Below are 26,478 nucleotides of genomic sequence, written 5' to 3'. Positions count from 1 at the left end.
GGTTAAATTAACATTGTTCAAAAGGGTTGAAGAGAAAAATAGGCTGCATAAGTTATGTAATGTTTTGATACATATATTTTTATAGCTTGTTTTTGAAGAAGAAATCGGGAATTCTCTGTGGAATGAAGGGACTATGTTTTAGGCGTATTAACTTGATAAGTAATTTGTTCCTGATATCCTCGTTGTGGCGCGAATCTTCGCTCTCTCTCGTCTGGGTGTTCTCGGTTCGCGGTTCGCCACTCACAGCTCTCAGCCCCGGTCAACGAATAGTCAAGGTATGACGACTTTAACTTTAATAGGATAGGGAAATAGGATGTATACTTTGTAATATGTTGTGAACATTCTTAAAGTAAATTCTTAAATTGTTTCTTTGAATTGTGTGTGGTATGCTTCAAGATTCTTTCTTGTCTAAAGGTTTTGAATGCGAAATGTTAATTTCTCTCTAGTCTAAACCTGTGTGACTTCAGTGTTGTCAGCAATGAGCATACCCGCGATTCAACCGTACATTTGTTTGTAAGTTGTCCGTCATCGTTGTAAGTATGTGTGTACGCCCACTGTTATACGTTCCATGTGTTTCGGTGGTGGATCGCCAAGACTAACACCCCAGCAAACATGGCAACCAAACGTAACATCTCCAGACACCATGACGACGCCACGCACACACAACAATCCGCACAACATACAGGCACACATACAACTCACACAACTCTCCCCCACACCCCACACGCGCAACTCCCCGTGCGATAGTGCGATACATACACGCACCCCCCCCCCCCCCCACAAACACACACAGGCGCATATTTGTAAGGGGACCTCTGAGAGAATATTTTTGTTCCCGGATCACAAGTCTACGAATGTAAGTGTTGACACATGGCGAGAAGCCATTTTGTGCCGTCAATAAATTGAATAATGTCTGTTGTACTGAAACCTAGTTTGAATTTGAAGCATGCAAGTGAAAGGCATTGCGGTGCTTGGAGTGAATGGCTAGATCGAACAAATCTCTCTGTCGAGTCAGTCTAGACGGGAAAGTACACGAACTACTCAGGACAACATGCCGACGGGAGCTTTGCTGTGGCACTGCATGGATAAGAGCACATTCATCTGGCACTCAGTTTTGTTCTTGCAGCAGGTTTGTACAATTGTTCTGTAATATCAAAGTAAAACGATTGTGATTGTGACAGGCACAGCTATGATTATTTCTTGATGTTTTTGTACAACTGTGGTTGCATATCAAAGTAAAACGGTTGTGATGTGAAATTGTGACATGCAGGGCTATGTTTCGTTCTTGGTGTCTTGTGGGTGCCTGATTACAAGTTTCTAGGGACACACGTCGAGGTTTATCTGAGGGCTTCTCTCGTTCGGTCTCTGTCGCTCTCTCTCTCTCTCTCTCTCTCTCTCTCTCTCTCTCTCTCTCTCTCTCTCTCTCTCTCTCTCGCTCCCTCACTCACTCTGTCTCTCACCCACTCTCTCTGTCTCTCACTCACTCTCTCACTCGCTCTGTCTCTCACCCACTCTCTCACTCACTCTGTCTCTCACCCACTCACTCGGTCTTTCTGACCACTCTCTCACTCACTCTGTCTCTCACCCACTCTCTCATTCACTCTGTCTCTCGCCCACTCTCACTCACTCGGTCTCTCACCTACGATCACACTCACTCTGTCTCTCATCCACTCTCTCACTCACTCTGTCTCTCACCCACTCTCGATCTGTCTCTCACTCTCTCACTCACTCACTCTGTCTCCCACCCGCTCTCTCCCTCACTCTGTCTCTTACCCACTCTCTCACTCACTCTGTATTTCACCCACTCACTCACTCTCTCACCCACTCTCTCACTAACTCTGTCTGTCACCCACTCTCTCTCTCACTCTGTCTCTCACCCACTCTCTCACTAACTCTGTCTGTCACCCATTCACTCTATCGCTCCCCCTCTACCCCCGCTCCCCCTCACTCTGTCTTTCACCCACTATCCCTTACGCTGTCTCTTACCCACTCTCTCACTCACTCTGTATCTCACCCACTCACTCTCTCGCCCACTCTCTCACTAACTCTGTCTCTCACCTACTCTCTCACTCACTCTGTTTCTCACGCACTCCCTCTGTCTCTCACCCACTCTCTCTCACCCACTCACTCTTTCTCTCACCCACTCTCCAACTCACTCTGTCTCTCACCCACTCACTCTGTCTCTCACCCACTCTCTCACTCACTCTATCGCTACTCCTCTACCCCTGCTCCCCTCTCTCTCTCTTGCCTTTTTAGTTGACCGAGAGCGAGGACTGGATGTAAAACACACACACACCCACACACCGAAGGAGACACAAGTCCTTTTCTCTCCCTCGTTAAAATTGCTCAATAAAGTAGTTACTGAATGTTAAAGGACACACTTTGGCTCTGTGCCATTAACCTTGTGCTATTTTTATTACACCCCCGGTATAGGGGTGTGTATATGATTCGCTCCATGTGTTTGTTTGTTTGTTTGTTTGTGTTCGCATATAGATCTCAAGAATGAACGGACCGATCGTCACCAAACTTGGCGAACAGGTTCTATACATTCCTGAGACGGTCCTTACAAAAATTGGGACCAGTCAAACACACGGTTAGGGAGTTATTGGTGGATTAAGATTCTACAAGGACTTATAGAGGCACGTATTAATGGTCAAAGGGAAATAACCACACTTGTTAGCAGTGCCTTCTCAGTTGGTGGCAGTGAGAATGCTAAGGACGGGGGTGTTTTTCCTACCTCGGAGGAATTTCTTGTTTTTGTAAGGTTTCGTACTAAACCAATATAGAGCACATGGAATTGTCCTGCTTGAAAATTGTCATGGTCTTTTTGTGGGCACACCGTGCAGAATTAAGAGTGTGCTGTTGCCAAGGATCACAACAACGACGACACGACCCGACAGTCCAGCACGTGATACACGATGTACTGCACCGTGCTGCTGTCACTCTTGTTACTGCAACCCGCCTCCTTCACGCTCGCTGGGAATAGGACAGCAGGTAGTGTTGCTTGTTTGTTTGCTTGGTTGCGTGTTTTTTACATTTAGTCAAGTTTTGACTAAATGTTTTAACGTAGAGGGGGGAATCGAGACGAGGGTCGTGGTGTATGTGTGTGTGTGTGTGTGTGTGTGTGTGTGTGTGTGTGTGTGTGTGTCTGTGTGTGTGTGTCTGTGTGTGTGTGTGTGTGTGTGTGTAGAGCGATTCAGAGTAAACTACTGGACCGATCTTTATGAAATTTTACATGAGAGTTCCTGGGTATGATATCCCCAGACTTTTTTTTTGTTTTTTGATAAATGTCTTTGATGACGTCATATCCGGCTTTTTGTAAAAGTTGAGGTGGCACTGTCACACCCTCATTTTTCAATCAAATTGATTGAAATTTTGGCCAAGCAATCTTCGACGAAGGCCGGACTTTGGTATTGCATTTCAGCTTGGAGGCTTACAAATTAATTGATGACTTTGGTCATTAAAAATCTGAAAATTGTAATTTTTTTTTAATTCAAAACGATCCAAAAATACCTTCATCTTATTCTTCATCATTTTCTGATTCCAAAAACATATACATTATGTTATATTCGGATTTAAAACAAGCTCTGAAAATTAAAAATATAAACATTATGATTAAAATAAAATGTCCGAAATCGTTTTAAAAGCAATTTCATCTTATTCCTTGTCGGTTTCTCATTCCAAAAACATATAGATATATGTTTGGATTAAAAACACGCTCAGAAAGTTAAAACGAAGAAAGGTACAGAAAAGCGTGCTATCCCGCTGAGCGCGACCATTGCCGCACTATTCTGGCTTGTCGATTTCACTGCCTTTGACAGACGAAACTACGAGTATGCGGCCGTCGCGATATAACCAGAGACTATAGAGTATACAGAGACGCTTCATCCTTCTTTGCGCTGCGGTGCGAAAGTGAGATAGACCGGCCAGCCAGCGCGCGGGAAAAGAGCCACTCCCTGCCGCACAAGGAAGTTCGCGTATAGCGGCTGCTGTCGGCTGTGTTTATATCACGTTTATATTAACATACTGTCTGTTCTGTCCGGCTGACAGTGCTGCAAAAAGTAACTGAACGAAAAAATATGTTTGTTTGTGAACATCCTTTTTAAATGACCATAAATACTATGGCAATCCGAATGGTGCAAATGTCCCTTCTAGCTCTTGATGTCTAAATAACGCATTATTTAGCTAAATAACGCGTTATTTAGCTAAACAATGCTTTATTTAACTATATCATGCATTATTTAGCTAAATAATGCATTGTTTAACTTAAACAATGCATTATTTACAGATCCAGAAAAAAGAGAGCACAAAGCACTAAACAATGCATTGTTTAGCATAAATAATAGATTGTGTCTGTAAATAACTCATTATTTATAAATAATTACGCGTTTTCTCTAAACAATATATTATATGTAAATAAAGTGTTATTTAGATAAATAAAATATTATTTAAATAAATAAAATATTATTTAGATAAATAAAATATTATTTGGATAAACAAAATATTGTATGTAAATAAAATATTATTTAGATAAATAAAATTATATTTAGATAAATAAAATATTATTTAGATAAATAATTTATTATTTACTGTTTTTGCCTTGAAATAGTATTATTACGCTAAATAATGCTTTATATAGCTATATAATAGGTTTCCGCTATATAATTCATGATTTGGTAAATAATACATTATGTATCGATTGGAGATTGGATTTCCCTTCTTTGAGTCATGTGACGTCAGAGGCCGACAAAACTTTATAATTTGGCTTTTCAGGTTGACCGAAACTTCAAAGGAACTAAAAAAAAAAAAACGTCATGTGTTTGATTGCATGTGTGTGTGCTGTTCAATGTCAAAACAACAACAAAGTGAGTACATGACGTGTGTTTTGTAGTTCCTTTGAAGTTTCGGTCAACCTGAAACGCCCAAATATGAAGCTTATGTGTTTGATTGCATGTGGATTGCATGCATGTGTTTGTGTGCTCGTTCAATCGTCAAAACAACAACAAAGTCATAGTACCTGAAAGGAATTCGATCGATACATAAATGTTATTTGCGTGTTTGACCAAAATATGACATTTTACACAGATCTCGACAGTCATTGTTCACCTCGACCGCTAGCGCGGTCTCGGAGAACAATGACTGTCTCGATCTGTGTAAAATGTCATATTTTGGTCAAACACGCAAATAACGTATAATATACCGTAAATAAAATATTATTTACCGTAAACAATATTCATTGTTTAGCGCAGTGCATCGAAGCCGATATTTCTCTTGTTGTTTTTTACCACGTGTTTCCGTGGATCCACGAGAGCTCTGTTGATTCTCAAACTGACCAACCAGACAACTAGCATCTGTCTCGGCGTACTAAAGCTACATCCGCTTCGCTTCCGATCATCTTCTTGTCAGGTGGCTAACTTCAACTGATGGTACAACAGCAGCAATTTAGTTCGCAGTCGTTCATTCTCCATGTCCAGATGTAAAAGATGTTCCCCCATAAAACTTTAAAATACGAACCCTTTGCAGTGCCAGTTCCTGGACAACCGCTGTTGTTAGAGTTCTGATCAATTCAGCGGGAACGTTCCCTTGTGCTTGTGTAGCCATCTTGATTACATTTGGATTGGATTGGATTGGATTGGATTGGATAAGATTTACAGTCCAGTGAGGTTACCCTCATGGAAATTCGGGCTGCTTTCTCCCCGGGGAAAGCGAGCTGCCATACACACGGCGCTACCCATATTTTTTTTTCCTGCATGCGTGTATTCATGTTTCTTGAGACTTAATGCCGTGTGAGATGGATTTTTTGTTTAACTTTATTCCAAGTCCCACGGGTATTTGATGGACATTTTTATCTATGCCTATACAATTTTGCCAGGAAAGACCCTTTTGTCAATCGTGGGATCTTTAACGTGCACACCCCAATGTAGTGTACACGAAGGGACCTCGGTTTTTCGTCTCATCCGAAAGACTAGCACTTGAACCCACCATCTAGGTTAGGAAAGGGGGGAGAAAATTGCGGCCTGACCCAGGCCTGAACACGCAACCTCTCGCTTCCGAGCGCAAGTGCGTTACCACTCGGCCACCCAGTCCCTTGGCGGAACCGGATGTGGAGTACCGGATACTGGGTTTGCCAAGACAGTGGAGAATCAACAGCGCTCTCTCGGATCCACGGAAACACGTGGAAAAAAACAACAAGAGAAAAAACGGCTTCGCGATGCGCTAAACAATGAATTGTTTACGGTATATAATATTTTATTTACGGTATATAATGTATTATTTACCAAATCATGAATTATATAGCGGAAACCTATTATATAGCTATATAAAGCATTATTTAGCGTAATAATACTATTTCAAGGCAAAAACAGTAAATAATAAATTATTTATCTAAATAATAAATTATTTATCTAAATAATAAATTATTTATCTAAATAATATTTTATTTATCTAAATAATATTTTATTTAGATAAATAATATTTTATTTACATATAATATTTTATTTAGATAAATAATATTTTATTTATCTAAATAATATTTTATTTATCTAAATAACACTTTATTTACATATAATATATTGTTTAGAGAAAACGCGTAATTATTTATAAATAATGAGTTATTTACAAACACAATCTCTTATTTATGCTAAACAATGCATTATTTAGTGCTTTGGGCTCTCTTTTTTCTGTATCTGTAAATAATGCATTGTTTAATTTAAACAATGCATTATTTAGCTAAATAATGCATGATATAGCTAAATAAAGTATTGTTTAGCTAAATAACGCGTTATTTAGCTAAATAATGTGTTATTTAGACATCAAGAGCTAAAAGGGACATTTGCACCATTCGGATTGCCATAAAAAACACCGCAGAAAATGGTGTAGATTAAAATTAAATCAAATTTACTTAGGCGGCAATACCCGCTGCATCGCTGTAGTTATGCAAACATGATTCAAGTCAGTGTCTTTTCACGAACTAACCGTCGTTATTTTTGTGTGTTTTAGTCAAATACAAATACATACTGTATACATGGTCACTTAAGCCTGAGAAAATATGTCAGGAATAAATCGTTAACGAAATAGTTCCCGGTCAAATCGGTAACTAAGGCATTTAGTCAACTTGGCGTCGTCCCAGCACCTCAAAAGTGAAATGGGTAGTCAATTGCACGGTGCTAAGAAATTATCATGTAAGGAAAACTGTAAAATACAGCAACTTAAACAACATTATTGTGACCTAGCTGACTTTTAATTGAAGAATCTTGATCGATCGATGATTGTCTTATTTCTTATCGGTTGCTTCTTTCTTGTTCAGAAAGCTCTCTCTCTCTCTCTCTCTCTCTCTCTCTCTCTCTCTCTCTCTCTCTCTCTCTCTCTCTCTCTCTCTCTCTCTCTCTCTCTCTTTTTTTTCCTAGTCATAGTTATAGTAAAATAGTTTAGTACCTCTTTTGGGCGAGGGCCAGATGCAAAAAAGCATATCTATGTTTATTCTTGTCACCCTCGAAAAATAAAGAATTGTCATTGTCTCTCTCTCTCTCTCTCTCTCTCTCTCTCTCTCTCTCTCTCTCTCTCTCTCTCTCTCTCTCTCTCTTTTTTTTCTCCTAGTCATAGTTATAGTAAAATAGTTTAGTACCTCTTTAGGGCGAGGGCCAGATGCAAAAAAGCATATCTATGCTTATTCTTGTCACCCTCGAAAAATAAAGATTTGTCATTGTCATTGTCATTGTCTCTCTCTCTCTCTCTCTCTCTCTCTCTCTCTCTCTCTCTCTCTCTCTCTCTCTCTCTCTCTCTCTCTCTCTCTCTCTCTCTCTCTCTCTTTCTCTCTCTGAGTCAGTTTTACACACACACACACACACACACACACACACGCACGCACTCACGCGCACACACACACACACACACACACACACACACGCACACACACACATACACACACACACACACACACACACACACACACACACACACACACACACACACACACACACACACACACACACACACACACATGAATTGAGCTGAATTAACGAGGTACGGACCGACTGGATGACACTTTGAACAGCATCGTCACAAGTATTCTAGTTTGAGAAGTTTTCGACTTTTGCGCTTGGACGAAGAATAGAATCAATTGTTCAGTTTTCCTTCAAAACAAAATTAAGCCTGATGTTAATTAAACAACTGCGCAATCACATTGTTGAGCTTGTGTACAGTGTGTGTTTTCTCTGTTCTGGTAGAATACACGCAGTTCGACGCTACACTTTTTACTGATTTTCCGACATTTAACGAGAGAAAAAAAAACAAAAAAACAATCCTCACTTGCTCTCTTCCTCAGAAAATTTGAACATCCTGAAGCCTTTGGCATGTGAGTTTGAACAATTGATGGCCAAAGACCATGCCCCGCTGTGTTTTCTTTTTGGTGCGGCCATGGTTGTGCTGCTCGATATCGCTACTGCTGTGGAAAGGGAAAGTAGGTTTTTACATGTTTCCGCGTGGTGGCGCCACGGGGCTTCCTGTTTCAATTTTCAGCGCCGAATGAAGCGTCTCTGTGTACTCTACAGTCTCTGATATAACCTTGAACGGTTGAAAACGACGTTAAACACCAAATAATGAAAGAAAGAAAGAAAGAAAGAACGAGTATGCGGTCTTGGTGAAAAAATGTAGTGCGTTCAGTTTTATTCTGTAAGTTCGACAGCTTGACTAAATGTAGTAATTTCGCCTTACGCAACTTGTTTGTTGTTGTTGTTGGTGTTTGTTGTTGTTGTTGTTGTTGTTTGTTGTTTGTTGTTTGTTTGGCTCGTTTGTTGGCTGACCTGTTGGTTTCTTAGTTACGTTGTTCCTTAACTCGTTGGTTGGTTGGTTATTTGGCTGGTTGGTTGGTTGGTTACTTGGCTAGTTGGTTGGTTGCTTACCTGCTTGGTTGCTTGACTGGTTGGTTATTTGGCTGGTTGTACAACTGGTTGGTTGGTTCGACGGTTGCAGCATTGGCTAGTTGTCTCGCGGCTGCTTGGTTGCGTGTGTGAGAGAGAGAGAGAGAGAGAGAGAGAGAGAGAGAGAGAGAGAGAGAGAGAGAGAGAGAGAGAGAGAGAGAGAGAGAGAGAGAGAGAGAGAGAGAGAGAGAGAGAGAGAGATGAAGACCAGTCACATGGCCTCGCTTGGACTATTATTTAACGACTGAACATTAATTTTCGCAAGCTGGAGCTCGCATTTTTCATAATCCACTAAACATCGACCACAAATATCCACGAAGACTCGGTGTGTTAACTCAACGTACACATTTCGCAGGGTTCCGAATGCCTCGTGACTCACTGACTTTTGTCTGGTTCCAGCTCCTCCCTACTTCGACCAAGACCCGAGGACACACGTGCTGGCTTTGAAAGGGGGGAGCGCCAAGTTGCTGTGTAAGGCCCGGGGCTCACCGAAACCCTCCCTCCTCTGGTACAAGGGCCGCGACATCATAGCATGGGCAGATCGGTACGAGCTGCCATATAGGTCACAAGGCCACACGTTTAGCCGTACACCAAGGGGCTTCAAAATGAAGAGTTGCCAATAGCATCGCTGCTTAGTTAACGGTACTGGATGATGATACGTGTTGTTTAACGACCTCACGGTAACACCATCAGGGGCATGTTCTCGAGTGTGACCCAGGCTTTACATGGTTAAAACACACACACACACACTCACACACACACACACACACACACACACACACACACGCACGCACACACGCACGCACACACGCACATACACCAACCTGAACTGGCTGTGGGACTGTTACCAAAGTCCCGGTGGTTTTCTTTTCGAGAACTGACCCAAGGTCAGAGTATTCAAATTGTATGTAACATGACTAGTGGTAAAACGTTGTTAAGCATGCGCACGTGTTTTCCTTTAATTTCTCTGCGCATGTGCAAGTAGACTGACCGAGTGTTTTGGATTCTATCAAACTGTGGCACAAAAACACTTTTTTCTTTGAAAATCTAAGGCAAGGATTTACTGGGTGGTTGATTACTTTCTATTCTGTGTATTCCTTTTCCCCCAGGATTCATATAGCAAAGTACGCCCTGCGGATTGACCGGGTGGTGAAGTCTGACAAGGGTGTGTACCGCTGCGAGGCGTCCAATAAGCACGGCAAGAAGTGGGTCAACTACACACTCTCCGTTGTAGGTCAGTGTATGCTTACGTCACTTTTTCTTTTCATTAACATCTGATTTTTGCCTTTTGTATGTTACGCGTTTTACTTACTTGTTTGTTATCGTCGTCTTCACGGCCATGTTCATGACTTGTGCTGTCCATGCCCCATTATCTTGGCATGTCACAACAACAACAAAAGTTCATGAAGTACGACCTTCACAACTGTGTACCCGTTTTAAGAGACTTCCCTTTCCCGTGAAGATCCATGCACTTTGGTAATTGCCATGGAAACGTCCAGGCGTTGGCGTAGGAAACAGGCATCCTCTCACAATGCAATACCTAACGTGCTAGAACCTGGCATGTGAGGGGCTATGCAGGGTGCTGGATATACTTTTTGGCAAGATGTTGTATGTAGAGTTAATAGGAAATTTGATATTAATATAGCTTTGAATGTCGAAACAGCCTTGCTTGGCTTCCACCACCTCAACATATTTCCCTTCATGCAGTAAATTATGCAAACCATTTGATAATTGTCGCTAAAATGTGCATTGGTAAATACTGGTACGGTATACCTATGAATATGTGTTGTATGTTTGATTTGGAATAAAGAATAAGGCAGTTAGACTGAAAGGTGTTCTTTCCATACAATCCTGAAGAAGGCAGTTACATGCCGAAATATTGATTTAAACGTACCTAACCTGGTTACAGGTTTTTTTTTTCTTGTTTTCTTTTTATGTAGGTGTTATAGTGTAAATTTGATGGAAAAAAAAAATATAAATTCTTTTCAAATCAAGAGGCAAAACAGAAGGGTTGAAGCAGCCTGCATGCAACTGAGGTAAAAAGAAAAGAACAAGAAAAGAGAGCCCGGCATGTGAGGTGTTATGAAGAGTTGTGGATGGCGCGTGACTCACTCGTTCCCTCTGTGTGTTTCAGCCCCGCCTCATTTCCACAGGGACCCCAATACGACGTTGCTGGCGTCTGAAGGGGAGGAGGTCAAGTTCCGATGTAAGGCGCTGGGCAAGCCGAGACCGCATGTCTTCTGGTACAAGGGCAACGACCTCGTCGGCTTGAACGATCGGTACGTGCTGTCAACAGACGATTTTAGGAAATAACTGGGGTTTGTATGGGCAGTGAAAGGTTGAGTTTAGTGAAGCAAGCTGTCTGCATGTGCTCCTCGTCTATATGGGTAGCGCCGTATACTGTATGGCAGCTCGCTTTCCCCTGGGAGAAAGCAGCCCAACTTTCCATGAGGTTAACCTCACAGGACTATATGAATCGTATCCTTATCCTTGTGCTTCAGACACATCCCTCTCAAGTGACTGACCTATATTGTCACGTTGGAAATGTTGACTCAAGAAAAGCAAGAGTATTCATTCTTTCACAGCCCATATAGCCCGACAGAGGTATTTCCCAACATCGTCTATTGAGTCACATTGTCCCGTACAAAACCGACAGAGTTATGTCCCAACATCGTCTATTGAGTCACATTGTCCCGTACAAAACCGACAGAATTATGTCCCTACATCGTCTATTGAGTCACATTGTCCCGTACAAAACCGACAGAGTTATGTCCCATCATCGTCTATTGAGTCACATTGTCCCGTACAAAACCGACAGAGTTATTTCCCAACATCGTCTATTGAGTCACATTGTCCCGTACAAAACCGACAGAGTTATTTCCCAACATCGTCTATTGAGTCACATTGTCCCGTACAAAACCGACAGAGTTATGTCCCAACATCGTCTATTGAGTCACATTGTCCCGTACACAACCGACAGAGTTATGTCCCAACATCGTCTATTGAGTCACATTGTCCCGTACACAACCGACAGAGTTATTTCCCAACATCGTCTATTGAGTCACATTGTCCCGTACAAAACCGACAGAGTTATTTCCCATCATCGTCTATTGAGTCACATTGTCCCGTACAAAACCGACAGAGTTATTTCCCATCATCTTCTATTGAGTCACATTGTCCCGTACAAAACCGACAGAGTTATTTCCCATCATCGTCTATTGAGTCACATTGTCCCGTACAAAACCGACAGAGTTATTTCCCAACATCGTCTATTGAGTCACATTGTCCCGTACAAAACCGACAGAGTTATTTCCCAACATCGTCTATTGAGTCACATTGTCCCGTACAAAACCGACAGAGTTAGTTCCGAACATCGTCTATTGAGTCACATTGTCCCGTACAAAACCGACAGAGTTAGTTCCGAACATCGTCTATTGAGTCACATTGTCCCGTACAAAACCGACAGAGTTATGTCCCAACATCGTCTATTGAGTCACATTGTCCCGTACAAAACCGACAGAGTTATGTCCCAACATCGTCTATTGAGTCACATTGTCCCGTACAAAACCGACAGAGTTAGTTCCGAACATCGTCTATTGAGTCACATTGTCCCGTACAAAACCGACAGAGTTAGTTCCGAACATCGTCTATTGAGTCACATTGTGTTTATGCTTGGGCTCTTTGTTTTCTTTGTTTCGCTCAACGCTCCGGTGACTTTCTTTCGACCTTAACCGGGGGCTTGATTTAACTCTGGTCACTTTTATTTCCGCGCCTCGTTGCTGAGGCCCTTTTATTTCTTTTATTTCTATGCCCAGTGGTAAGCATAGCCCTTGATGCTGATTTTGTTTGTTTTTTAGACCACCTGTGCTCGTTGGTTTCTTACTGTTTCTTCGTTGTTGTTAATTTTTATTTCTTTTAAGTCGTGAGCTGTCCTAGCTCTGCTTTTACCGTGCCTTTTAGTCCTGAGTTGCTAAACCGTTTTTTTTCTTTTTTTTTAGCCCTCGTGCTTTTGCAGGCAAACAGATAGCCCTGGTGCTTTAGCCAACAAACAAATAGCCCTGGTGCTGTACTGGCCGATATATTTTTACAAACAGTTGCATTCATCAGTGCACACTCTCACGCTCATTGCTACTGACTGCCTCTTGTTTATATAGGACCACGTCCGCCTGTATGTGAGTGTCCTGAATGAATGAGTGGGAGGATAGAGTCTTTAGCTGTAGCTATCTAGCAGACCTACCCCTGAATTCCTCCGGATTAAGAGAGGAGGAGTGGAGCCTGAGCGCCCACCTCCCTCCCCCGCCCAACTTGTCCAACATGCCAAACCTTACTGATACCAGTCTAGAGACTGATGAGGACGGAGACTCAACAAACGACTCAACTATGAACGAGTGGGACCTAGATCCCCTTCACCCCCCTGTCAAAGAAAAAGTAAACAAAAGTGAGGATGTCTCCATGAGCAAAGGGTCTGTCCCCCCTGGGGGCTCAGAGTCAGTTGCCCAAAGACTGAAAAACAAATTACTCCAGAACAAACTCGAAAAACGCAGGGTTTCCCCGTCGGCCAGCTGTTCGGGGTGGGGTCCCCCTGTAAGAGGCCACACTCCCGATCAATGTCTACCGATTCAGGAGATGAGATCACCCAAGAAAATACTGAAAAAAGGACGAGTACGTTCTTGTTAAAAACAGAAAAAAATCCAAGAAAAGGAAAACCACCCTTGTCCAAAATATACCAGCACAGTCCGAAACGGCCGGGACAGAGGTACCTGTCGTTGACGCTACAAAAGAGAAAATCCCAACTTCAGAAGAAAACCCTCCTCCCAAAAAACAAAAACAAAACCCAAGAACCTGGACAAGTACAAGAAAAACTTTGTTCCCAGAAACATCAAACCCCCCACCAGTCTTTCTCGAGTATCCAGTGATATGCGAGGATCTTAAAAAAGGCCCTGCCACACTTCACAGCCTGGGTCTAAACAGGCTAAAAACCTTCACACTAGCAGTGGGACCCATCCTATCAGTGCGCAAACTCCCCGGAGGAAGCGTGCTGGTGGGGTGCGTCTCACATGCCCAACAAAAAAACCTCCTGTCTCTGACAGAGATAGGGAGCATTGAGATCAAAACCTTTACCCCAGAGGTGACAACAGAGGGAGTTATAAAAAGAGTCCCCTTGTTCCACTCGGACGAGGACCTCAAAGAAATGACCATTACTGTGCGGATTCGGACTGATGGAGGGGGCCTGGTCGAAAAAGGCGAGACCGCCGTCCGACAGATCCGCAGACTAAAAACAAAAGAGGGTAAGGCCTCAGAGGCCGTGCGGATCACTTTTAGGGCCGCGGTTCTGCCGGAGAGTGTGGTGCTGGAGGGGGAGGTTTATGGGGTGGAGGCCTTCGCCTGCCCGGTGCGGCGCTGCACCTTCTGTCAGAAACTGGGTCACCTTAAGTTTCACTGCAGAGCAAAGAAACCAACGTGCGGCAGGTGTAGCTCCTACGGCCACGACGGAAACGGCTGTGACAAAGAAAGATCATGTGTAAACTGCAAAGAGGGTCACTCTTCCTCCTATCAAGGGTGCAAAGAATACAGATTGCGCATGCGGGCAAACAAAATCCGCTCGGCCACCTACATACCATATTCAGAGGCCATGCACCGAGCCCGAATCGAAGTAACTCAAGAAAAAGAAAAACTTAACAAACACACAACAGAGACAGGCCCTGCTGAGCGGCGCGATGAGTTCTGGCGCGCGCAGCCGGCGAGGCTTACCTCCACTCCACAGCCCGGCTGTGCTAAAGCGGCTGGGCGTGGCAGAGACGCTGTGCGTGATGCAGCAAACATACCCTCCACCTCCACAATTAAGAAACACCCCGTCCCTGCTCTCCGCAAAAAACAGTTGGATAAACAAAAGCATAACCCTCCCCCCGAAGAGCTAGACTTGAACGAGGGACAAACCGAACCAAAAACCATTAACCCAGACGAAATGATCAACGAAATATTTTCAAAAGTCATGAGCAAAGTACAAGAAGGCATGATCGAATCAACAAAGGCAGCCCAACGAGAGGCAGAGAAAGAGTTAGCCGAGATAGTTTTAATAAAAATCCAGACTAAAAAAGTCACCCCCTCCACAGAACAAGCACCGCTCTTGGATTTCGTGGAACACGCTCTGGTCGGCATGGTCGAGGCCAGGCAAAAGCAAAGTCCCGGGGCACTGATAGACACACTGGTAGGCATGTTTAATACCATCACTAACACCAGCCTAGGCCCCATCTCACCCAGCGATACCATGCTGGCCCTGGGATCTCTGGCAGGATCAAAAGACCTTACTGCTAAAGAAATCCACCAACTAAAATTAACCCTTTAATGGACAAATATAACCTTATGCCAATTCAACTCTTTAACCCGGACGATAAACACGGCCTCGACCATGTCTCGTTCTTCACAAAAGTAAACTACAACTCTGACATATCCTGTTGTTTTTAAAACTAAAACGCTATTGTTCCTCTTCCTATAAATTGTTGTTGGCGCTCGGGTAACAGGGAGCGAAGGGCAGTGCCCCACCTAGTGATCGAGTGCCACAACCCAGACTTTTCCCTTAATGTACATAGTAAATGAAATGTGACCCTCCACCACGAAATGAGTCGCATGTCACCTTTGCATGATTTTCATATTTTTATATTTTCCTAAAGAGTTTTTTATGCTCTATCCAGTGGTAAAAGCCGTTTTAGAAAAGAACGAAAACTGTTTGAGTTATAAGCCTGTGCCTAAGGTGACCCTCACAATGTTACCAGACACTCCCCGGACTTATATTTAAGCCTAGCGCAGAACTGCGCGAGGTGACATGCGACTCATTTCGTGGTGGAGGGTCACAAATGATGTGTCCAAATGTTACTAGAAGATCAGTATTACGTGTTTACGCATGTTCTTTATATTATTCTCACAATGTAGTCACTTTTAAACCTCTTGACAGGTGGTCCTGATTTTTATCTTCTTTTAACGAAACTAAAATTGAATTAAAATCCATGTTTTTAATGGCCCTTCCCCTAGGAAGTCAACGCATATAAAAGAAAAATTATTAATATTCCTCTTACAAGGATCTTAACGTATATTTCTTATTGCCCCACCCCCTCCCTTACTCATGGAGAGCGGGGTCGGGGTCCTATCACGGTCGGGCTTGCTTGGTCTTGCCCTTTTCTTTCTCTTCTTTTTTTTATTTTTTTAATTTTTTTTTTTATTTTTTTTAGCGTATCATCAACTCACGTCCCTAAAAGGAAAATTTCCTGTGAGGACGTTAAGGACCCCTAGATTCTATTCCGAACATCGTCTATTGAGTCACATTGTCCCGTACAAAACCGACATAGTTAGTTCCGAACATCGTCTATTGAGTCACATTGTCCCGTACAAAACCGACATAGTTAGTACACGGATACCACTGCTGCTGGGATTCGCACTGGGCACGTGCGTGCAGTCTGTTACAATCGCCAACTTACAAGACCAATGCGTTTTCTTGCACACGACGTCGTGAGTCCTGTAATTTTCGTAATGGATGTTGGGATAACTTTTGTATGCACTTAGTCTCAGAATCTGGACTTTATGTTCTAGTTCTGTCAGTAGAGTCCATACTTAACGTCTGTACCGCATGACAGTGACATCATGGGACTCCCTCGCAGTTCACTATTTAAAAAAGGAACTCGTACAAATCTGGTACGACACAGCAAGCAATGCAGTATTCTCCATTCATCTCAAGATTGACCACTTTCCGTTCTTTATATTTAGTCAAGTTTTGACTAAATATTTTAACATCGAAACGAGGGTCGTGGTGTATGTGTGTCTGTGCGTGTGTGTGTGTGTGTGTGTGTCAATTTCACTGCCTTTGCCATGAGCGGTGGACTGACGATGCTACAAGTATACGGTCTTGCTGAAAAATGGCATTGCGTTCAGTTTCATTCTGTGAGTTCGACAGCTACTTGACTAAATATTGTATTTTCGCCTTACGCGACTTGTTTTATATTTAGTCAAGTTTTGACTAAATATTTTAACATCGAGGGGGAATCGAAACGAGGGTCGTGGTGTATGTGCGTGCGTGTGTGTGTGTGTGTGTGTGTGTGTAGAGCGATTCAGACTAAACTACTGGACCGATCTTTATGAAATTGGACATGAGAGTTCCTGGGTATGAAATCCCCGAACGTTTTTTTCATTTTTTTGATAAATGTCTTTGATGACGTCATATCCGGCTTTTCGTAAAAGTTGAGGCGGCACTGTCACGCCCTCATTTTTCAACCAAATTGGTTGAAATTTTGGTCAAGTAATCTTCGACGAAGCCCGGGGTTCGGTATTGCATTTCAGCTTGGTGGCTTAAAAATTAATTAATGACTTTGGTCATTAAAAATCGGAAAATTGTAAAAAAAAATAAAAATTTATAAAACGATCCAAATTTACGTTTATCTTATTCTCCATCATTTGCTGATTCCAAAAACATATAAATATGTTATATTCGGATTAAAAACAAGCTCTGAAAATTAAATATATACAAATTATTATCAAAATTAAATTGTCCAAATCAATTTAAAAACACTTTCATCTTATTCCTTGTCGGTTCCTGATTCCAAAAACATATAGATATGATATGTTTGGATTAAAAACACGCTCAGAAAGTTAAAACAAAGAGAGGTACAGAAAAGCGTGCTATCCTTCTTAGCGCAACTACTACCCCGCTCTTCTTGTCAATTTCACTGCCTATGCCGTGAGCGGTGGACTACGAGTATACGGTCTTGCTGCGTTGCATTGCGTTCAGTTTCATTCTGTGAGTTCGACAGCTACTTGACTAAATATTGTATTTTCGCCTTACGCGACTTGTTATTTTTTCTCAGGATCAATACTTCAAAGTACGCCCTGCATATAGACCCGGTGGCGAAGTCTGACGAGGGTGTGTACCGCTGCGAGGCATCCAATGAGTACGGCAAGAAGTGGGTCAACTACACACTCTCCGTGGAAGGTCAGTGTTTGATTACGTCACTTCCTTTTTACATTTAGTCAAGTTTTGACTAAATGTTTTAACGTAGAGGGGGGAATCGAGACGAGGGTCGTGGTGTATGTGTGTGTGTGTGTGTGTATGTGTGTGTGTGTGTGTGTGTGTGTGTGTGTGTGTGTGTGTGTGTGTGTGTAGAGCGATTCAGAGAAAACTGCTGGACCGATCTTCATGAAACTTGACATGAGAGATCCTGAGTATGGTATCTCTAAATATTATTTTCATTCTTTGGATACATGTCTTTTATGACGTCATATCCGGATTTTCGTGAAAGTTGAGGCGGCACTGTCACGCTCTTATTTTTCAACCAAATTGGTTGAAATTGTGGTCAAGTAATCTTCGACAAAGCCCGGACTTTGGTATTGCATTTCAGCTTGGAGGCTTAAAAATGAACTAATGAGTTTGCTCATTAAAGTTGTCATTAAAATCGATTTTTTGCAAACAGATTTAAAATTGATTGCATCGTATTCTTCATCACATTGTGAATCTAAACATATATACATGTGTTATGTTTACTCTTAAAATGTGATCACAATTAACGAAAATAGATTAATTAATCTTACGATTAAAATTTAAGAAATCGACCCAAAAAAGATTTCATCTTATTCTTTGTCATTTCCTGATTCCAAAAACATATAGATATGATAGGTTGTATTCAAAGCAAGCTCAGAAAGTTAACACGAATACAGAAAAGCGCGCTTTCCTGCTTAGCACAATACGCTACCGCGCTAATCTGGCGTGTCAATATCACTACGTTTTGCACGTGGGAGGTGAGCGATTTCCTTCACGCGAGGATTGACGAAGCTGTACTGTCTTGGTGAAAAAATATAGTGCGTTCAGTTTCATCCCGTGAGTTCGACAGCTTGACTTAATGAAGTAATTTCGCCTTACGCGACTTGTTTTGATTCAACTTGATTCTGTATCATTATTTTCTGTTCATTTCGAATTTGTTTTTTTTAATGAATATGTTTAAGTCGTTTGTTACAGTTATGTTGATACTGTTGCTATTTATAAAATACTTCCCTCGTCCCTGCAATGTAGTGTTTAAAGAGATGGGGCTAAGAACCCTGTACAGGATTATGTAAAGTGAAGACGGCCTGAAACCTTCCTACTTGCCCTTGAATGCGTCATTCCACGCTTCGAATTCGTCAGTGCTTATAACTTCCTGTCGGCTCAACCGGGGATGTTCCACAGGGGTCGAAGGGGAACGAACAAACTCCATAACCGAGATTCGATCCCCGAACCAAAATAACGGGGGCCTACGCCCTTACCACTAGCCTATTGTGTTCGTTGTAAAATGCATGACAAGTTAACGACTTTTTCTTTTATCCTCTATCCGTGCATGGTCGGTTATTATATTGTTTATCGTCTCTTCAGCATTGTAATGCTATTCGAGACCGATGCAAGTTTGTTTCCTTCTTCAGTTCACATGGTAAACTCCATGCTTAAAACTACTCACAATCTGGTACCCTATTCTTGAAGAGTCTGTACCTCCTTTATCGGACTGTGAAATCACTTCAGTCCGTTAAGTTGCCGTCATACAGGCGATTCAATCGTGAGATTTATTCCCGCGATCCGATCGGGAGCCGATCGCAGAACAAATCGTAGGCCATTGACCCGTCACAGGATGAACGATTGACGAACGATTGACAAACGATAACTCTACGCGAGCGGGGCGGAAGTGACGTGTCATAGTGAACACGGCAAACGCGCTGCGCGAGAGCAGACGCTAATGTTCGAACATCGCTCTACCTTTCAGCATTATGCCTTTGCGAGAAAGTAAGTTCCCAAACAGTTGCAATGAATGGTTCCCGACCGCTGTACACGCCAACGTCTCCTTTGTATCTGAGTAAGAAAACGTTCTTCCAAAAAGTTTTGAATCGACGAAGAGGCGCTGTCCGCAACTGTCCGCCATTTTTTCAAACCACGGCGTGAAGGCCGCATCGACGCGTTCTGATTGACTTTGCGCTGAGATTGCCCTACGACAGTCTCGCGGGGGTAGAACAAGTTCTATCGCCTAACGCTACGAGGGAATCTCATAAGACAGAGTCGTAGCTTTGTCGTAGTTCTTTTCTAAGACTCAGTCGGCCGTGTAACTGTGTAAATCTTAGGAAAATCGCAGCGTGTGACGGCCCCATTAAATCCGCTAAGTGGGATTTATGAACCCCGATAAGGGCTTACTGGAGTGTTAATACCGGATTGTTAATACCGGAGTGTTAATACCGGAGAGTTAATACCGGAGTGTTAATACCGGATTGTTAATCGGGCGGTACAGTTAAAGGACCGATCCACCTCCTGTAAAGTCGCTACCTGTCAGGTAACTCTACATGTCGTTTTTCTTAATACGTTATTCAAACAGCCGGGGTCCTGATTTGGCCTATTTGGTCCGCTGGACCCAAAAAGCAACAGAAAAAAATATCATCATATCATTCAAACAGCCACTTCAGAATAAATCCTGTCCAAATATTGTTTGTACGTGTATGTCCCTCATGGCCACACAATGGTATCATTCAAGCACCTATTCATCCAGAAATAAATCGCAGATATTGCTCACGAAAGATTTCAACCGATGCTCAAACATACCAAAGCTTGCGAGCATCTTCTTGAATACAATGTGTGTCGCGCGACATTTCAGTGCTGTCGTTCACAACTAGAGATCGTTTACGGTGTCCTGGCGTAAAATGTAAAGAATTGTTCTTGCAGCACGTTCTAATAGGAATACAGAAAGTAAGTGCATGCTTGTTGTAGGAATTGTCGTTATCGTTCATTCTGCATCGTTCACAATCATTATTGCTTGTCGCCTTTATATCTCACAATCAGAAACACTCTGCAGCCAACAGAAATGTCACAGCGTTCAAGGTTTCATTTCTTAGGTGCATTTCAGTTGTAAGTGGACGACATTTAAGAAATATCCTTTCCAGATCCATGATGATTAATATAGATGGTATGAAATCATTCTAATGTTATTAGACTGGAGATTTTGTTTCGAACCGGTGAAAAATCTCCTTTTCCTTGGAGGGCCATTGTTGATTCAAAGCCTTGGTATTTGAAGATTCGTGCAGACCTAAAATTAAACGTACTGTGAATTTTGACGAGTTTTGACCACAAGTGCGCATGTTCAGATATTTACACAATGGTGTAGCTCTTCAAAGCGCATGCTCAGATATTTACACCATAGTTTCCTGTTTTTTTCCAAAGCTTTATATACCACCTTTCACCTCATATGGACATTTTAAAAAAGCACGCGTTTGATCGTATAAGGAACATAAATTGCAGTCAAATAGTGTACTAAACATATAAATACATTTATTCCCCCCTCTGCTTCTTTACCTCTGTAAACTTGTAGGGGTAGTTATTTTTCGATAATCACCCAGCAACCAAACAAATAACGACCCAGCAACAGCCTGAATCCTCGATAGTGCAATGGGTTGAGAGGTTGTTCTGTTTCGGTACTACTTTTTGCGACTGAAAAGTTCCGAACGCTCTAATGTACGAAGTATACATCTCTGGAGCAAACAATACAAACATACCGCATTTAAATTAACAACTACAGGCCTGAACACATGAATCTCCATATAAAATCCATGAGTTCGGTTGTTTTCTGAATCTCATCTGCCGTTCATCACAAGCAATTTCCCAAGGCAAGTAACTCATACTTTGTCTAGCGACAAGAGTAGTTCCCCTTCTTTTCACTCAGTTCCTTCGACAACAGACTGCAATCCGACGGTCAGTTTTCAACAATATTTCATTTAATAAACAGATCACACGCAACCACATGCACACATCTCATCAATTTAAACAACATAAAGGGGTTTCATACACTATTTTCCCCAGAAAACTGAACTTCATACAGTTTTTAACGTTGGAACACGGGTGCAAAAGTTCGTCTGCTAGTCCCATTTGACGAAAAAACATTATCCTAAGCGATACCAAAACATATACAGAACACAGAATATCTGCCTTTGCCGCCACAGCAGAATAACAGCATATCTGTGTACTTGATTTTAGCCCAAAATAGGAAAACTGACAAGAAGTGTTAACAGAATGGAATGATTTGCACGGAACTATACAACCGCGCATTAATCGATCGCCTGCGCAGGTTGACTGGTTGAGAGAATAGGATTCGATCAAACTTTCGCAAAAAAAACTCCTCTTTTCTTTGAATAACTGAAGAAAGGAGGAATAAAGAGGTTACACACCTCGTCTCAGTGATTATAAAAAAATAATGGTCTCAGTTCGCGGTCATGAAAAAGCTCGCTAAAGCTCGCATTTTTCATGATCCGCTAACTTCGACCATTATTTTTGATAATCACTGAGACTCGGCGTGTAACCTCTACATACATGCAAGCAAAACGTCCATTAATGTTGTGCAACCGCGGTTTGTTTGACGGATGTCTAAACCCCAGTTGCATCCTCTCGCCCCATGCAGACACGACGAACCACGCATACGCACGGAGCTCCTCGACTATAAGCGTCAACTCCGGAAGGCTCATCCACCACGACCCAGCTTTCATAGGTGGGGTCTCTGCCGTCTTCATCGTCGTCATCTTTGCCATTGTCCTTTTTGCAATCTTGTGGCGACGATACAAAAAGCGTAAGCGGAAACCAGAGCAGGCGAGTGGTGGTTGTGTACTTGGTAGAAAATGGTTATATGTGTGTGTGTGTGTGTGTGTGTGTGTGTGTGTATGTGTGTGTGTGTGTATGTGTATGTGTGTGTATGTGTATGTGTGTGTATGTGTGTGTATGTGTGTGTGTGTGTGTGTGTGTGTGTGTGTGTGTGTGTGACCCCCCCCCTCCCTAACGTTTCTCATCACCTGTTTATCGTTTTTGACTCACCAGAGTAGTGAACAAAACAACTTAACGTTAAGGTTATCTCCAAGGTTCTTGACGCTAGAGCTTTGACACTTTGCACACCTCTACGGTTTGATGATCTCCCGACATGACCTTAGTTTGGTTAACGCTCGTCAAATTTTGGGGTCACATCGGGTTCATGTTCATAGACACTAAGTCTTAAGGTTTAGGTGTTTTCGGATGTTTTAGAAGCAACAGCATCCACATTGCATTCACCTGTAGGTGTCAATAATCAGCAGACATGACCAACATTGGGCTTGTATAATGTTGTCTCTATTTTTCAATTTGTCTAGTTGTTGTCAAATTTCAAGGTCACAGCATGAACATATTTGATCACTACTGAAAATATCCAGAGAGCTGCCAAGAACATGAGTCTTGATCTGATTAAACTTTGATGTCATTGTTCGATTTTAGGTCACAGGTAAGTGTCTGGGGTGTAGGCCCCAAGCTTCCAAAAAATACCCATCTCGTAGAGTCCCCGTTTGGGTGCACGGTGAGCCCTTGGCCGTGACGGAGTAATGTCACTCCCATTGTACTTTCAGGGGACCCGTGATGTAAAGCCAATTTACACAGGGACCTTTAGCAGCTTGAACTTGGAGCGCATCCCCATGACAACAATAGCAGCAGCAAAAACTCCACTCATCAGCAGCTATACTTCGCAGCCCCCACCCATGACAGCACCAGCAAGGGCAACAACTCCGCTCCTAAGCAGCTCTTCCTACAAGAACATACACACGAGAATACCACCAGGGGCAACAATTCCACTCATAAGCAGCTCTGACCTGTAGTTAATCCCTATGACAACAATGGCAGAGGCAATTACTCTACTCACAAGCAGCTCTGATTTGTAGTACATCCCCATGGCAAAAGTGGCAAAGGCAATCACTCTGCTCACAAGCAGCTTTATATATAACTTGTAGTACGTCCCCATGACAACAATGGCAGGGGCAATCACTCTGCTCACAAGCAGCTCTAATTTGTAGTACATCCCCATGGCAACAGTGACAGGGGCAATTATTCTACTCATAAGCAGCTCTGACTTGCGGTGCATCCCCATGACAATTGTAGCAGGGCTGCGGCAACTCCGCCAATTTTTGTAGAACCACCATTAACAACGGCGACACGAACAGCTAGCTATAGGAGCGACAATGCCACCACTGAGGGAGTTTGCATGACTTTCTGTACAGTACTATAAATGTCAATGTATTTCGGTTTGCCATACTGGCCTTATAAAGTTACAATCATGTGCGATTAAGTTCCTGCTGTGGCTGTACTAACGTAGGCTAAGTTGCTTGAACATCAACGCTAAATTGGAGTTTGGATTAATGACACCACACACCGCACACCACACACCACACCGGGAATTCGTTACATGCATTGTGTGAAGGTTCAAAATCCTGGTACTGTTGTCATGGTTTTTCTGCTGTGCTCTGCAGTGGAGGTAAAAGACAACAATCTTGTGCTGACTGACTTAAACCGGCGTTTCTTTTCAATGTGCCCGAGACGTTTATTTTTCTCTGTTCACGATACCGTTTATGAACCATTTTGGTTGCATCTCTCAGGGATGGCCAAATCTCAAAATGTTAACTCGCCAGCCGGGTGAGTAACTTCAAAAAAAAGTCTCTAGCCAGCCAGAAATGTCGCTGGCCCTGTAGAAACCATAGTTGCTGCATATGCAATGTTTATGACTTTGAAACTCGATATAACAACCACGAATGTTGCGTTTGACCAGAATTTTCACTGGCCAGCCGGGCGAGTTGTCCGGCGGTTTCTACCAGCCCGATTAATTTTTAACTCGCCCCTGGTGATCGGACGGACGATTTGGCCATTCCTGCAATATCTTGTTCACTTTTGCAGTTGGAAAGGAAAGTAGAGTTCTGCATTCATTTCATAGAAAAAAATATAGATTCTGTGGTCGAATGTAAAACGTATCCATGTAAAGGAGGAAAGAGGTACCCTTGCTCCAGAAGACTTCCCAACAAAGGTGTTTAAGCCATCAGACAATACCTCACCTGTGTGTCAGAGTTGAGCTTCGCTGGACGCGTGCTTCATTCAGGAATGTTATCACCTAGTCTCGTTGTTTCATAACAAGGGATTGCCAAATCGTCGATCCGGTCGCCAGGGGGGAGTAACAAATCCGCCGGGCTAGCAAAAACCGTCTGGCAGCTCGCCCGGCTGGCGAGTGAAAATTCTGTCAATTGCAAAACGTTTGGTTGTACTATCGAGTTTCAAAGCCTATTCATGGTTGACGGCAGGTCGGATGTCTGTCGTATCACCGCTATTTTAATTGTGGAGAGAAATCTGACACTCATAATTTGTTGTGTGGTATGTATCAGGCCAGTGACATTACTGGCGGGCTAGTGACTTACTTGAAGTTACTTGCCCGGATGACGAGTTAACATTTTGAGATTTGGCCCACCCTGATTACCATGCCAAAATCAGGAGTAAACTGCAGAAATTTCAATTTGTGATTACATTATTTCTCAATTGTATTTCCTAGATTTGTGTGTGTCATTGTTAGTCATGCCTTTCCCAGTATTTTGTTCTGCATTTTAGGATACAGGGTGATCCATAATAATAATGTGCCCATTTTCATTTTGCTTTCACATTTGTGTTCGTCCTAATCGTCATTTAGTATTTTCTTGAAGTAGAGAAGAGTAATGAGGATATCAGTTTGGATGACATTTGTCAATACACTGCAAGTCAGAAACACCACACTGCCAACGCTAATTTCTCATGCAGAGAGAGATTTTAGATGAGATACACAAGTGTATGCGTGTTTAGGTGGTATCAGCCATCTGCACTTATGACAGAATGACCGAGGTCTTTTACGTTCCACTGTGGTGACACGGGAGAGGGACATGGATACCGTGTCCGGGTCTGCACATAAAGTTGACCCATATCCGTCCCGGCAGATGAACCACACGCGCTTTTGAAGGAGGGACTTTGATGGCGAACATATGATGCAATGCTTTTGTGAGTGTGTCCCATATTGCTGTTTTAGTGAACTATGTCATCGTTCCGTAAACCTCCTCGACCGATCTTTATAAAATTTGACATGAGAGTTCCTGGGAATGATATCCCCGGACGTTTGTTTTTCTTTTTTTCGATAAATACTTTTGATGACGTCATATCCGGCTTTTTGTAAAAGTTGAGGCGGCACTCTCACACCCTCATTTTTCAATCAAATTGATTTAAATTTTTGTAAAGCAATCTTCGACAAAGGCCGGACTTCAGTATTGCATTTCAGCTTGGTGGCTTAAAAATTAATTGATGACTTTGGTCATTAAAAATCGGAAAATTGTAATTGTTTATATTTTTTTTATATAAAACGATCTAAATTTACGTGTATCTTATTCTTCATCATTTTCTTATTCCAAAAACATATAAATATGTTATATTTGGATTAAAAACAAGCTCTGAAAATTAAAAATATAAAAATTATGATCAAAATTAAAATTCCGAAATCGATTTAAAAACAATGTCATCTTATTCCTTGTTGGTTCCTGATTCCAAAAACATATAGATTTAATATGTTTGGATTAAAAACACGCTCAGAAAGTTAAAATGAAGAGAGGTACAGAAAAGCGTGCTATCCTTCTCAGCGCAACTACTACCCCGCTCTTCTTGTCAATTTCACTGCCTTTGCCATGAGCGGTGGACTGACGATGCAACGAGTATACGGTCTTGCTGAAAAAA

The 26,478-nt window shown here is 42.3% G+C and overlaps 1 protein-coding gene across 2 annotated transcripts; it reads left to right on the top strand.

Annotated features, from left to right (window-relative positions):
* The first annotated feature begins 919 nt into the window (after positions 1–919).
* Positions 920–25,374, top strand: LOC138977972 (contactin-2-like). 2 transcript variants are annotated; one of them, XM_070350582.1, is made up of 8 exons: positions 920–1,129; positions 2,847–2,994; positions 9,318–9,462; positions 10,028–10,152; positions 11,053–11,197; positions 17,771–17,895; positions 22,358–22,522; positions 23,322–23,463. In XM_070350582.1, the coding sequence occupies exons 2-8, from the start codon at positions 2,919–2,921 to the stop codon at positions 23,330–23,332; spliced, it is 792 nt and encodes a 263-aa protein (XP_070206683.1). In that variant the 5' UTR covers positions 920–1,129; positions 2,847–2,918; the 3' UTR covers positions 23,333–23,463. The 2 variants fall into 2 exon arrangements, with proteins under 2 accessions (XP_070206683.1, XP_070206682.1); XM_070350581.1 differs by having other exon boundaries at positions 922–1,129; positions 22,358–22,542; positions 23,322–25,374.
* Positions 25,375–26,478: the final 1,104 nt, after the last annotated feature.

Source organism: Littorina saxatilis, linkage group LG10 (genome assembly GCF_037325665.1).
Source record: "Littorina saxatilis isolate snail1 linkage group LG10, US_GU_Lsax_2.0, whole genome shotgun sequence".
Lineage (NCBI taxonomy): Eukaryota > Metazoa > Mollusca > Gastropoda > Littorinimorpha > Littorinidae > Littorina > Littorina saxatilis.
The sequence above is the reverse complement of the archived record's forward strand: the minus strand, read 5'-3'. Positions and strand labels throughout refer to the sequence as shown.

Excerpts from the sequence above, each read along its gene's own strand:
- LOC138977972 (XM_070350581.1), top strand. The coding sequence starts at position 2,919 with ATGTACTGCACCGTGCTGCTGTCACTCTTGTTACTGCAACCCGCCTCC. Across the intron at positions 2,995-9,317 it reads CGCTGGGAATAGGACAGCAG|CTCCTCCCTACTTCGACCAA; the intron begins GTAGTGTTGCTT and ends GTCTGGTTCCAG. Across the intron at positions 10,153-11,052 it reads CTACACACTCTCCGTTGTAG|CCCCGCCTCATTTCCACAGG; the intron begins GTCAGTGTATGC and ends TGTGTGTTTCAG.